This window comes from Odontesthes bonariensis, chromosome 8 (assembly GCF_027942865.1).
Source record: "Odontesthes bonariensis isolate fOdoBon6 chromosome 8, fOdoBon6.hap1, whole genome shotgun sequence".
Classification (NCBI taxonomy): domain Eukaryota; kingdom Metazoa; phylum Chordata; class Actinopteri; order Atheriniformes; family Atherinopsidae; genus Odontesthes; species Odontesthes bonariensis.
The window spans coordinates 13,505,994-13,520,889 of record NC_134513.1 but is presented as its reverse complement, the minus strand read 5'-3'; the positions used below and the strand labels follow the sequence as shown (position 1 = coordinate 13,520,889).

The 14,896-nt window shown below is 41.0% G+C and overlaps 1 protein-coding gene across 4 annotated transcripts in view; it reads right to left on the bottom strand.

Moving 5' to 3' along the window:
* The window catches only part of LOC142385348 (ELKS/Rab6-interacting/CAST family member 1-like), a 134,087-nt gene that overhangs the window by 84,729 nt on the left and 34,462 nt on the right, over positions 1-14,896 (bottom strand). For 2 of the 4 annotated variants that reach the window (XR_012770166.1, XM_075471811.1), the window contains exons 9-15: positions 13,596-13,688; positions 11,411-11,578; positions 11,140-11,307; positions 8,444-8,581; positions 5,766-5,906; positions 3,860-4,000; positions 1,708-1,901 (exon numbers count right to left, since the gene is read on the bottom strand). Coding sequence is in view for 2 of the 4 variants with exons in the window: in XM_075471811.1 (XP_075327926.1) it covers positions 1,708-1,901; positions 3,860-4,000; positions 5,766-5,906; positions 8,444-8,581; positions 11,140-11,307; positions 11,411-11,578; positions 13,596-13,688 (1,043 nt within the window). In the remaining 2 variants the exon portion in view is untranslated. The remainder of the gene's footprint in view (positions 1-1,707; positions 1,902-3,859; positions 4,001-5,765; positions 5,907-8,443; positions 8,582-11,139; positions 11,308-11,410; positions 11,579-13,595; positions 13,689-14,896) is intronic. The other 2 variants (XR_012770167.1, XM_075471812.1) reach the window with 1 other exon arrangement.

The following is a 14,896-nucleotide window of genomic DNA, read 5'->3' as shown; positions in this document are numbered from 1 at the left end:
CAGAATCTCACCCACTTTAAGAAAAACTTCTCTATCTGAGCGCTTCTTCGATAATTCAGTAAAACCAGCTAAAAAAGCAAACAACACAACCTAAGATAAAGGCCCGTGACACACGAAGTGACGTTATCTCCTATGGCTTTTCTTCTCTAAAGACAGACACTTTAACAGGCACAGAGGCATGAAACAGATCATCAGGAAGACAGGTAAACACAGAGTTAGGGAGACATGCAGGCAGATAAAGGCTACAAGCAGATAATAAGAAACAGAGAGAAGGAAAGGACAGATTACAACTAGATATTGAGGTAGATGTAGTGCATACAGGAAGACATAAAGAGTGAGAAACAGACTGATCCAAAATTACACAGACAAGATTAGAAAGGTTGTTAGAAACAGCAACCTGTTACTACAAAAGAAACACAATTAGTGAGCTATCCTGATTCCTAATGTCAGAACAAGAGTGTGTTAAACTCTGCAAGTCAAGCATCCTCGGCTGGAAGTAAAGCAAAAGTGAAAACTGAGCCACGAAATGAAAGAGTTGCATCATTGACAGGAACAGAGGCTCAAAGACATCCAGGCTGTTCAGCGACAGCGGTGCCAAACTGCACCATATTTTACAAACTTTTGGGAGCCGTTTGGCTGTAGTAAAAGACGACAAAAACTTCTGCTCATGCTTAGTGTTTGCAAGCAATCAATTCGATTTCTGGACTTGAGGGAGACAAAACTGCCCAAATATGCCATAACAGAGAAGCTCGGTGGATAGCAAGCCAATGCTGCAACTCTTTGATGGTGATTGTTAGTGAGCATAATGAGCTCTGTCCCATGTGGAAAAGGCAAGACAAAAGCATGCCAAGTTGCATTTATTTTGTCCTTTTGTATCATATGCCTACCCTGGACAAATAACTGGCAGTCTAACCAGTGTCACCGCACAATGACCACACACGTATTCCATCCAGGATGGATCAAAACTTGAGGTCATGTGGCCAAAAACGTTCGAAGAGTATAAAATTCTCAGTCAAATCCACCTACAATACAGTAACGGTTTACGTCCATACACTTTTCCACATGGGGATTGCTATAATAGCGCTCTCATTTCCCGTCCTCCGACAAGCAAAGTGAGTTTTGTCGTGCAGTAGTGTGCTAGCCAACTGACTAACAGGAGCCACCAGCCACTCACGTGCCCAGATAGTCCCACACCATTCCCCCCATTGGCTGCTGAGAGGCAGCAGGGGGAGGGGCCTGTTTTCGCGACTGCTGAGAATGCCACAGGTGAGGGGTAGAGGGATTTCTAAGATGTGATGAGCGCATTTGCAACAAAAATCAAACATGAATGCACTCACACAAATTCGGAGCCACACGATTGTGACATATTAGTGTGAGCGCACATGAGAATAAAGTTCCACAACACAAAAGCGGAGATGAGTGAAGCAGAAAATGGTTGGAGAAAAAGGGGGAGAAAGAAGAGAAAGGAAGATGTGAGTGACAACAATGAGTTAATGTTACCTGGAAAATTACCACACGTTGGGAAAGTATGTTGTCTGAAACTGAGCAGACAACCAAGGAATGGAAAGAGAAGTCTGCTCTTCAAAAAGTGAAGACAGTTTTTTTTTTCAGTTTTATGTTAATATAGGAAGGAAGGAGGTGCAGGATTATTGAATAAAAACAGCTTGTTTTATTTTTCTAGCTAATCTCATCCTCCTCCTGTCTTACCTCTCCAACTCATGGATCTTTTTCTCCTTATCATTCTTTTCATTCTCCATCTCCCTAAGGATCTCCAGAAGTCGTTCCACCTCTGATTGGGCCTTCCCAGCATCCTCTTTGTACCGGGTCACTTCCTGCTCCAGGCAGGAGATGCTTTGGGAGAGTTCAGTGCTGGCCCGGGACTCTGCTCCTGCACTCTGAGCCTGGAACAGAAATTAATTATTAAAAATAAACCAAGCGTTAGCTTTCAAAATGAGGTGACCACCATCTGATCAAAACGATAAGTTCAGGCTAGAAAGGATGTGCCAGTAACAACATGTGCGCTGAGAAAGGATTGGATGCAACTGAAACTGACCCATGCTTGGAGGTTTCTAATAGTATTATGGGCCTATAAGTACTCTCTGGTTGATAAAAATGATAGTTACCGATAATATGGAGTATTTATAGTCTTTAAGAGAGCAGGTATAAGATGGTTTATCATAAACCATGTGATAAAATCACATCCAAATTCTGTTAACAACCTCTTTCAGTGTTCAAACTACCAGTTTTACTTGATTCTTTGCCGGATCGTCCTTGCTGTTTTGTCACTGTGTGCTAATCAGTTCTCCACGCCAAGTTCAGTTCAAGGTCTGCCACACTGAACCTGTTTCTGGACAACATATCTCAGGAGTGTTTTTCATTTAGTCAATAAAGTTGTTTATTTCTCGCCCCACCCCTTTTGCTTGCACACTGTTAATTACCCTGAAATGAGCATGCACTCTCAATACTGCAGACTCAAACTAATGTTTCTAACTTGCTTTAAAATCGTGCATTTCTTTATCAATAAACAGCATGTTAGTATGGCATCCGAGATCAACCCAGTTCCCCCAGAAAATAAACAAAGGAAGAACCGAGACATAAACAGTGCACCTGCAGAATCACCAGTCAAATCTGATCTTAGACAATGTGTTATGTTAAAAGGCCTTTTGTCCGTGGTACCTCTGTAGAAATGTGCTGCATTATGCTTTCTGAAATTAGGTTATTAATAAATTGAAGAATAAGCATTTCCCACACACTCACACACGCATCGAAAGAACACAAACCTGCATAATTTTTAATTTTGCGTGCGTGTAAAATTGCTATGAATCTGATAATTTTTTTGCAAATTCAAAGGCAAATTAAACTAAGCTGAAGAGGTTTTCATCTCCTTCCTGCTCGGCCACACCAAGAGAAAATGAGAAAAAGAAAGGAATGGAATAAAACAAAGAAAAATAAAACAGGTTATAACCAGCTCGGAGGTTAGAACAGCTGTGTGTCTTTCCCAGAAGCAAATGTTGCTCTTGGGACAGACTGACTCTGTATGTGTGTGCGTGCATGCCTTGGTGCCACAATACATAAACCTTATTAGTTTTGGAAGGTGTCCGTCATTTTTTTTTGGTTTTTTTCGGGGCTCTATGTGGAGAGGAAATGTTTGGGTATCTGACGATATATAAGAAGACCAGAGACCAGGGCGGGGGACAGAGAGAAAGATAAATAGAAAAAACTAAGAAGGAAACATTACATGAAATGTCACGCACCCTTTTCCATCCATAGTGGGGTAACAGGAAGAGACTAAAAGATTAAGTCTCATGAGAGAAGCTCCACAGATGCATCGACACCTTCATACATATTCCCCTTCTCTGTCTCACACACACACACACACACACTGACATTGTGTTGCTGCTGTCTTCTCGAGTCTGTGAAAATGACTGTAAGGCTGTCAGCAGGCTGTCACACACGCACCATTTTATTGGCTGCTGTGTGGGAGAGAATATGTGATATGCAAGCACACACAGACACACACAGAAATAAGCATCTTTCTCTCTCTCTCTCCCCATCGCTTAGAAAATAATTAAGGGAAAATAACAAGTTAGAGGAGAAAGAGACGCGTTGCCTAAATTGATTGCTAAAGTGTTTTCCTCACTAATAAGTTTCATAGAATAGATAATATTATTCAAGTGAATCTTCTTAGTCTATCACGCGCGCCAACAAAACAAAATAAGTCCACCTGATATGGTCCACAGTCCCTTAAGGCAAATGCCAAAATGTTCTATCACGCTTTCTCAGCGAAGGCTTTAAATGTGTAAGCTTTCACAATCCCATGAATAATTCCTCACTCGAATTCCTCGTCTGTTCAGCTAACCTTCTTGAGTTGGTTCTCCAGTTTGATGCACTCCTCTCGCTTCTGCTCCAGGTGGATTTCCAGACTCTTCAGCCTGTTGTCCTTCTTCAGAGTCGAGGAGGCCAGAGAAGAAGCCTTCTCTTTCAGATCCAACACCGACGTCTAGATTGGGATAAAAAAACAAAAAAACAGTGTCACTGAGACAAGGCAAGATAACAAAATTCATCAGCACTTAGACAAAAACCTGGGTAGTAATTTAGATCTGGGCTCCACTTTTCTATCTTTTTGGGCCTAAATCATAAAATCAAATCAACAGAAATCTTTGGAATTGTTCAAAAATTGAGCAAAAATGCATCATTCAACAACCTTTGACCTATTTTGCTCTACCATACAGGCTCATTTCCCAGGCATCTTCCTCCATGCGCGTCAGTCTCTTTCTGTTTGGCATGCATTTGTACTTGTAAGGTAGTAGCACACCACATAAAAATGAGTGCCATTACCAGCTTGTAAGAATAAGATGATGAGCTACATGCTATTTGCTTGCCATATGAAGAGCTGAATGAGGCAGCACGGTGGTTCAGTGACCAGAACCACCATCTCACAACAAGAGAGCTTCTGGTTTGAACCTCTACTGGGGCCTGTCTTTGGAAACCATCTAATCACTTACGCCTATTAAAAGTTAATTCCATCCACCAAGTAAATTTGTTTCTCCATAACTTTTGATCTTTTCATTTTGAACAATTCTTTCATGATTATGAAAGCATTTAATTTACCATATTCGTTACACCATGAATTGAAGCTAAAGAAAAATCTCATCTCATCTTTCTTAGTGAGTTCGGGATACATATAATACAGTCTTAGCACATCTTTAATTTGCCGAGTACAATCTATTCACTATTACAAATGGAGCTAACACAAAAACAGAGATAACACTACAAACATAATATCAGATCGGGGTAACGAGGAATTATCCTTCATGTTCTCCTTCCTCAGTTAGATGACTAAATACGTCCCTTTTTGCTCATAATATTTCCCACAACCTGTCTTTTTTTTTCTCACTTTCAGGCTCTATCCCTCCATCCGTGAAGTCTCTCCCCCCTCTCTTTTCTGTTTTTTTTTCCTCTTTTGGTAAAGGCAGTGAAACAGAAACCAACAGGACCAGAAGGAGAGACGCTCAGACGTGTAATTTTACCCTTGACTGACCATACCAACTTCAGGCAACAGATCATCATGTTTGACTGGGCTATGGTCAGAGAAACCTTGCTGCTTTCTCTGAATATATTTAGGTTCACATATATTTTGCCGTAGTCAGACAAACCCCACATCTGTGTCTGGCTGTGAAGAGAGGAATGTTGTGTTTTCTCAAAGAATTTTCCCATGTATTTCTCAAATTATATCATGGAACCTTTACAGCTTTTATGATATCTCAAAAATTAGCTATAGAGCTGAAATCAGAGAGGTGCAAAGGGCTTTTAACTACCGTTACTGAATCATTGCTCATTCAAATGAATAGTTCCACTTTGCCAAGTCTTTTTGTTGTAGAGAATTTTGAGAAGAATACTACACTGAAGTGAATGCTGCGATTACAAGAGTCGATGATGCTTCCTGAGGAATACTGTTTTATGATTGTTTTTCTTCATTTCTGCTTTCCTGTAATGAGCAGTTATTGCTTTTCTCTTCTGCTGGCCAACAGCTGCAGGGCAAACAGAGAGAAGATGGTGCCGGAAAATGCTTGGTCACTCTCTGTTCCTCTATGTCTGTCTCTGCTGCGGTGTCACAACAAGGATACGTTCCCTCTGATCACAGCTTTTGTTGTTTGCGGGCCTTGGATTTTGTTGTCGGAAACATGATTGTTTAGTCATAGTCGTCCTTCAGAGGAAGGATCGATCACATATTTTGGAAGTTTTGTGGATTTTGTGTCCTCTACCTCGCGGTCAGCCAGATCAGCCTGCAGATGGGAGACTTTCTCCTTCAACTCTTTCAGCTCCTTCTTGCTGGATTCCATCTCATCCCCCTTTTCTCTCTCCTCCTTCTCCCGGTGCTCCTTCAACCGCTCGATGATTCGCTCCTGGACATGGAGTCGGAGGGAGAGAGGGTACAGAGAGACACAAGTTACAAAAGGACAGAAAGGGACGGATTCAAAAGAGGGGAGATAGAGCGGAGGGCGTCACGGAAAAAGAGAAACAGACAATCAAAACACCTCATACTCTCCAACAGCCATTCACAGTCACTCAATATCAAGTTTCTGTACTAATAACCGTCGCATTAAATTTTATGTACATGGCAGCTTTGACAGGATCTAACAGCCAAAAGTGATTTTACACACAAAGTGCATTTTGGCTCGAGATGTAAAATTCACAACCACTAAAACACTACAGCCGATCTCTAACGCTACAGAACAAAACAGCAGCCAGTTAAAGTACAAAAGTTCACACAAGCATAAGAAGTGCACAAGCCCAGAGAGTGTAAACTGCTGGAGCTGAATGTGTACTTGAAATCCTATTTTTGTGAAATCTGACTCGAGTTCCCACTTCAAGAGCGATGACACAGGCGGGGTTCAGTTTCAGAGGTAGAGTTAAAGATTGGATTACAGAAAAGTCTGAACAAATGAACCCTTTGAAACAATTTGGGGTCTGACATGTAAAAATGATTCTGAATGAACAGATAAACAGTGCATTACATATTACACTGAGTCGTTATCTATTTAAATGAAGAGGTTAAGAGGCAGAGGTGTTGGCAGTTTGCTGATCTGCAGCATTCAGATGTGTGTAAACACAATGCTATGGAAGACAGACATCAGCGATGACCTCAGAGGATCAAATGTTGCTGTCCATCAATCTGGAAAGGGTTACATGGCTATTTCCAACCACTCTACAGTGAGAAAGATCATTCACAAGTGGAAAACGTTCAGGGCAGTTTTCAATCTTGCCAGAAGTGGAAAGTCCAACAAGTTCCCCCCCAGGTCAGATGGAGCAATGCACAGAGAAACATCTCAGACTTTAAAGGCCTCAGTTAGCATGTTACATGTCAAAGTTAATGACAGTACTATTAGGAAAGTTCTGAAAAGTGTGGCTCTTTCAGAGGGGTTGCCAGGAAAAAGCCTCTTCTCTCTACAAAGAACAAGGCAGCACAGCTTGGGTTTGTAAACTTGCATCTGAACAAAATGCCAAACTTCAGGAACAATGTCCTTTGGACAGACAAGACCAAAGTGGAGATATTTGGTAATAATGCACAGCACCATGTTTGGTAAAAACCAAACACAGCACAAACACCTCATACCAACCGTCAAGCACGGTGGTGGAGGGCTGATGATTTGGGCTCGTTTTGCAGCCACAGGACCTGGACACCTTACGACCATTCAGTTGACCATGAACTCCACTTTGTACCAAAGTATTCTAGAGTCTAATGTGAGGCCATCCGTCTGACATTTAAAATGTGGCTGAAATGGGTCATGAAACAGGACAATGACTCCAAACACAGCAGCAAATCTAAATCAGACTAAAGAAAAACGAGCCAAAATTCTGTCAGACTGATAATGTCCCTCTCTCAAATGCTTAAAGTTATTGTTGCAAAAAAGTGGTTCTCAAAGCAACTTTGATAAAACTTAAAGTTTTTATTTCATAAATGAAGACACAATGTAATGTGTGATGTGATATTGTTCATCTGAGATTGTATTTACCTGATTTAAGACCTGGTAAGGACCATTTTTAACATATTACGGTTATAATTAAAGTTGGATCTTAGTCATATTCCAAAAAAAAACCTGAACACACTTCCAAACGTTCTTGCGAAGCGTCGAATGAAATTACACAGAGAATAAAGCCTAACACAATACATTATCCACAAACAAGACGTGTATAAGACTGAATTATGATGAAGTAAAAGACAAGGGTTAACACCACATGGCATGGTTATGTGGTTCAGGCAAAGAAGAAAAGATGTAAAAGAAGAAAAAGAAAACAGGAGAAAGAGGAGGAAGCTGAAAAGAAAAAAAAGAGCTAAAAACAGAAGATGAGAGAATGGACCAAAAGAATGAAAATGAATGGAAAACAGCTCATAAAGCGGACTCGTCCACTGCATCTTCCTGCCAACACTCACATTTCAACGACACCCTGCATATTAGTCACTGGACAATTAATAGCCCTGTTTCCTGTGCATGTGTAAGTCCAGAGGAGATTGAGTTTGTAACATAATCATCTGAAACAGTACAAAAATATAGGCTGATATGTCACTGGTTAGTTTCCCAGAATCAGGGTCAAGTCCCCTCATAAGCAGCCTGGAGTGTCATAAAAACAGGCGATCTGGCCGGTTCACGGGTATCCAACCTGAAAACTCAGACCTTGAGAGTAATCGATGAGTTAGTCTGAGTCATGTGGTTGCATGTCGGTCGGCTCCTCTTGTTTCATAAACACGGGCAGTGAATAATTTAATGATGAAATAGTCAGTGTGATCATTGGAACATTTCCATTTTTCCAGAGTCATTAGGTCAACTTGTGGGTGGTCGGAGGTTTGGCTCATTGAGCTTTTATTAATGTAACCTTGCTCGAGTGCTGACCTGAGGTTGGCCAGCAGTGCGTGTGTGTGTGTGTGTGTGTGTGTGTCTACCTTCTCAGCCAGTGCCTCCTCCAGTGTTCCCAGTGCAGTGTCTGTGTTTGAGGTGTCTGTCTGCAAAGACTTGACTCTGTCTTTCAGGCCGCTCAGCTGTTTCTCTTTATCCCTCAGCTGATCCTGTAGATTCTCAATCTGGGGAGAGAAATACTCATCAACTGGGTTGTTTTTGATATGTGATTCACCTGTTGAGCAATGAATGATATTTTGTTGGCCGGTCCACAAGCTCTCAGAGTCAGCCAAAATAAAGCTCAGGAGCAGGTGCTGCTAAGTAACAGCGACAACATACCGAGGCTTGCAGATGAAAGGCAAACACGAGAGGACATTTTTAACAAGTGGCTGGAAATGAAACAGGTTTTACTTCCACCTAAAAACTTCAAGAACTCTCACAAAACCTGCTGTTTCTAAAAAAAACTGGAGCTGAAATAAGTAAAGAAACTATGGTTAGAAACATTCACTGAACTAAACCAAGCATTCATTTTGTAGAGTGTGATCTGGACTCTAAACACACACATTCTGTATCGTGTTTTTGACAGACTTTTCAGGCAATTTATAATGCTGTATGTGCAGTTTAACTGATAATAGAGACCCAGTTGATACACCTTTCAGGCTCGAATTGTAATTCTTACAAATTATGGTCTAGATAGCCACAACTTTGCACTGAACTGAAAAAAAAAAAAAAAAAACAATCAACAGCAAAAGAATTGGAGGAAAAGGAATCATTTGGCATTATTCAATGAGCTACATCTGTAACAACTTTTATCTGCTGTCCATTTGAGGACGACTCCTCAGAACACCCTGCCAGTGGTTCTGACAATTTTCACAACCTTTAGTTAAAGTGAGTCTGCATGGTTCAAACCGTGAGCCACATATTCAAAGATTACTGTGGATTACATCCAGTGGTTTATTTGTATAATCATTTTCACCTCTTCCTCTCACATTCCATTTATTTCTATCCTCTCAAATTCATTTCAAAGCGATGACTTTTCTCTGAGGAAAAGCCAACACCAAAGTCCCTGCCTACTGCCATACCGTGAATACAAAAGTGATTCCGTGTGAACATTTGAACACATAAAGAAGGCCGAGAGGTGCTGTCTTACATAAGATTTCTCAGCTATGCTACCTTTAACCCTTAATTCAAATTCTGTCTCAGCCTCTTCCGCTTCTACCTCTCTTTTTTTCATTTGGCAGCATATTAATTTTCTGTTAAAACACGGCATTTCTAAGGGTTTAGTTTTGGCTGTAGTGTTAAGGTTAGAATGCGGTTTAGAATAAGAGGCACGACAAAGCAAAGAGGGTCCCCACAAAGACAGGAATACAAATATACTGCAGGGAGAGAGAGAAGGGGAGATGTGTCAATGTGGTGGTCTTCACTAAGAAATGGTGGGTAAAAAAGATTCAACAATACAAAAAAAAAGAACACATTTATGGGAAAAACATGACATTTTAGAACATCATAGTCCCTCTCTTTCTTTTTCTCCGTCATCTCTTTTGTCAGAAAGAAAAGAACTCCCGTGATTGACAACTTTGCATGAAGAAAGAAAGGCAGGTTGGTATGCAACCTTTGACTCCACTGCACGTGAGAAACGCACATTTACAGTACCACAGAGACTGAGAGAATGTGTGTTCAAACAGTAAAACAATTCCAGCACCTCATTAATCAACGGCTGACCTGACAGCTTGACTGACACGTCCTCCTCCTCCTCCATCATACACACATGCACTTGACACTGAAGGCTAGTGAGACTCTTTGATCTTGTGTGCATTTCCTGAAACTGACAACTGCAGGTCGGATGGCTCACACACACACACACACACACACACACACACACACACAAGCACACACTCTTCGCCTCTGTCTTGTTCTATATTAGCCCAAAATAGATAGAAGGTCAGATAAATACCTACAGCATTAATCAGCTACACACTCAGGGTAACTCACTAACAAGAAGAGGTGGATAAAAACCCGACGGAGAGACAGAAAAAAGCTGAAAAGGGAATGCAAGACTGGAAAATAATGCACAGAGATTTGATGACGAAGGAAGCGGCAATGTCTCCGTCTCAGACACTGGACTGTATTCTATTTGAAGACGGCAGAGGTCATCATTTATTAAACAAGAGGAACTCATCAGTATGCATCTGATTTTAAACGCCCTCTGTCTCTCTCCTCCCCCTCCCTGTCTTGCTTTATGTGTGTCTGCTTGATTGTCCCTATCAATTATCTGCACACAGCTGCCATTTTTTAATTTTTTCTACAAGATACAACTGGTTGGACAAGGAGAGGTGGAGAGATAGAGGGGGGGAGAGTTAATATGTCAAACTGTTACAGCAAAAGACACAAAATGCTGGTAATAGGAGTATTCGATTGTTTGCTGGATTTTCAGCTACTTCTGTTTGATGTTCCATGAGATCTCTGAAAAAAAAAAAAACATACAGGAAACACTTTCCCGAACATCTAAATGGGCCTGTTTCTACGCTTCTCTGTCATTCTGTTCACCTATCTTCTGTGTGTTTGTCTGCTTTAGCCTCTAATCCACACCCTGTCCAACAGCACCATCTAGTTGTTACGGCGTTCCACGACAACATCCATTAAAACAAACACCACTTGCAGGAGCTCAAGTTTAGGAAGCTTACATGTGATGACACTGCAGTGATGTTGAAACATTGGTTGTTACACTGAAAATGCTTCTCACCTTCTTCTGCAGCACATTAACTTTGCGCTCCTTGACATCCAGCATGTCTTTGAGGTCAGTGATCTCTCCCTGCTGAGTGCTTTTCTCCTCTGACACCTCGGATATCTGTTGACTCTTTTTAGAAAGAAGAGACTCCTTTTCTTCCAGACGGAGACGCAAGGCATCCACCTGAGAGCACACACACACACACACACACAAACACACGTAAAAGTCAGAGAGGAAATGAAAATCTAACAAATATCAACTGAACCAGGCATCCCGAAGGTTTTACCTCGGTCTGTAGTATGGCGGCTCTCTGTTCCTTGGCGGTGAGTGACTCCTTGAGCACATCCACGTGTTGTTTACTGTCAGAAAATTGATTATTCAGAGTTTCCAGTTTGGTCCTGAAAGCCAGCAGCTCGCTGTCTTTCCGACTCACCTCCTGCTTCGCCTGTTCCATCTGAATAGCACACACGCACAGAATCAGACTCATTTAGAGCGCGTGCCAGAGAAGAAATGCTTTCTTGTGTGATGGATACATATTAAAAATCCACTGCAAGCTTAATAAAGGGAGTTCTTGCTCCAGGGGGCGTATTAAGATTTTAGTTTATCCAGAACTCTATTGCAGAATTGTATTTTCAAAAAAAAGACAATTTTTTATTCACTGGTTCGTTCTTCAAATCCAAGCACCTCCAAGACAAAGGGTGATTGGGCCGAAGCTGTTCCTTCCCAAACACACTGGAATAATTTCCCCCAGTTTATCAGATTTGTGAAATCTTTGGAATGTTAAAAAACACATCTGCACAGACACAAAACTTTGATTGCTTTTATTTCGGCACGTTTCAGCTGGGTCGCTCACTGCGCTGTGTTGCACGTTACAATTTATTCTTCTCTGCTGTATCATTTCACACTGTGGACCGTGAGAGGACGACACCCTTCCCTGTACTTCTTCTCTGTTTGGCATGTTATCTTAATGCACACCAAAAGCTCAAAGTGTGTATGAATGACACGTGAAAAACTTGAAAAAAATAAAAATAAAAATAGCTTTGCCATGAGATCATGTTGACTCAGTTGCTGTTGAACACTTATCAATGACACTTGACCCCCGACTGGTACTCATTGCTTTACTCAAGGGCACATGCTAATAGTTCTTCAAGTAGAAGATGATGATTATCCACTCCAGAAAAAAGTGCTGCTTGGCTTCACATTCTTATTATGTGGAGGCCTTTTACAAAGGTTACTGAGTCAGTGTCAGTTTAACCAAATCTAGTTTAGATATGCTGAGGAAAAAGGAAGAAAGAGTAGCCTCGTCTTCCAGTTTCTCCTCTGAAAAGCAATCGACAGTTAGACAAACATGAAAATCAGTACAATTTTTACCTTTGCTCTTCTGTATACATTTCAGCTACATATCTGTGCCATAGTGTAGGGTCTATTCTTTCATTTAGCCAAAGACTGTAAAAATATAATCATTCTATAGCTGACGTAACAAAATTTAAGGCCTGGTGAGTAGATTATAGGGACATATATTGGCAGAAATTGCCATTTTGCAACCATCTGAATGCCATCCCCTCCATTTTATTCTTTTTTAAAAAGCATATAGGAAAAATAAATAAATCATAAATAATAAATTGCATCTCTGGCAGGAGATCGCCCCAAACTGTTCTGACTGAAATGTAAAGTTGAAATGGTATTTTGAGTGTTTTTGAATAGTGGCATCAAAAAAAGAACAGACCCAAACTATAGCGAATAAAAAAACAAAACTTCTATTAAAACCTAAGCAAACCCATTCTCATCTACACCACTGGTTCACAGAAATCTCATGCAAGAAGAGAGAGAAGCAGGTTAGATATCCAGAAAAAAAGAGCACAGCTGGATCCTCAGCTTGGATTCTGCAGATGCATCACTCAGACTGGAGAAACAACTATGACCGTCAAAAGCCACAGATCTCACACACAGCGCTGAGAGTTATGACCTTCTGACTCGTAGACATGCGCTAACACAGCAGGTGCACCATAAAGACCGAATAATTACTGAGGAAAGTTTTCTGACTTTAAAAAACAGATTTGCTGCCACAGATTTTTGGAGAATCTAAACACACGAGTTAAAGTCATGTGTGAGGAGCAATGAGCTCAGTCTGCTACTTTAGAGAAGTTACAGGGACTTTACCATATGACACGACTGACTAAACACGTGGAGGATTAAGTGACAATTTCTTAGTTCAATGGGGGGAAAAAATGTGCTTCATGCAGTAACATATTGCACACAAAGCTCTCAAATCTCAGACTAAATCACTGCAAGCTGTGGTGTGTACAGTGGGTATTTGAGTGTTATAGTTGTTTACTGCCGTCTGACCATTACTGGGGTTCTACTGAGAGACTACTCAAGCAGCATCAGCCTGTCAGAGAGAGACAGACAGAAAGGGAGCGAGGAAAAGGAATGAGAGGAAACGCAAACGGACACAGAGGTGTGTCTCTTACTGCAGACACCTCCCGCTGAAGCTCATTGGCTCGTTGCTTTAGCTCCTCCTTCTCTGACTGGCTGTGAGTTAGCTCTTCCTTCAGCTGCTCAACCTGGCAGGAGAGGAGGGCGTCATGGGTGCGTCTCATTAGGCTAGTGTATCCTTCGTCTCTGTCTCACTTCGGGGAAGTGGGACAGAGATGCAAGGAAGTGACACAAGATCTAATCTTCAGGAGCAGCATGTCAGCTGGCAATAACAAAAGTGGCAATAACACATGAAAAAACAAAAATAGCTGTTACATTTAGACAACCTACCAACTGTGTCTTCTCCACAAAATGCATTCATCTGTGATTAAAAAGATCCTCAATGATGGCATATAATACCTATAGCACCTATATGTCCTTAAAAGATATGAGAACCAGCAAATTGTCATAGTAATAGACAACAGTCATTTACTGTTGATAATTAAAAGCTGATTCAGGACAGCAATAAATGTGTTTCAGGCTTTATGTACATTGTAAGACTAAAAACATGCAAATAATGCTTTTACATCAGAGAGAAGAATTAAAGGCACTTTTTACTTTAGGAAAAGCGAATACCTTCCAAATCAAACCGGCAAACGTGTGCCATGCTTGCATGTATGACAGAAGCACTGAGTTTCTTGTTTTAAAAGGGAAAGCTTCCCCGGTTAGTTTTTGTTCCTGAAAGTGAAGTTGCACCCTTCAAGGTCGGAGTAAAAAAAACTTTCAAGGTTGTTCTAAACTAAGCAATAAGATTCCTTCTTTCTCTCAGCACCAGAAGCACGTACAATCCAGACGGAAATAAGTTTTTCTTCTTCAGCATGTCGAATTGAAGCTAAAACATCACATCAAAGGGCCGTGTCTCAGCTTTTGTTGGAGTAGGTTTAGGCAAATCAGTGTAATGCTTTTAGCTTTTAGTGCCTAAAGCTTCGAAGTTGAGAGTTCGAAAACAATGAAGCAAACACACATGGTGATCATATTTAGCAGGTTGTTGAAAATGATTAGCTGTCAATCACTGCCATAAGTCTTTGGTACGTGGACATCATCTTACTCTTCAGCCTCAGCCCTTTATGTACGATGGTGTCTCTCTGTCTTTTGTCCAGTAAGACTTATACTGAGAAGCTCTTTGGCTGCTTTGGACACATGTTTAAGTTTATGGTTCTACTGATTAATCACACATGTCCAAATGGCAACAAGTCATAACTATAGTTAGCGCTCAGATTTGTGTTAAAGAACTATCACTTTTTTTTTGGGAGGGGGGGTAAATTTATCGAATTTAGATGTCTCTGTACTCCAGTGT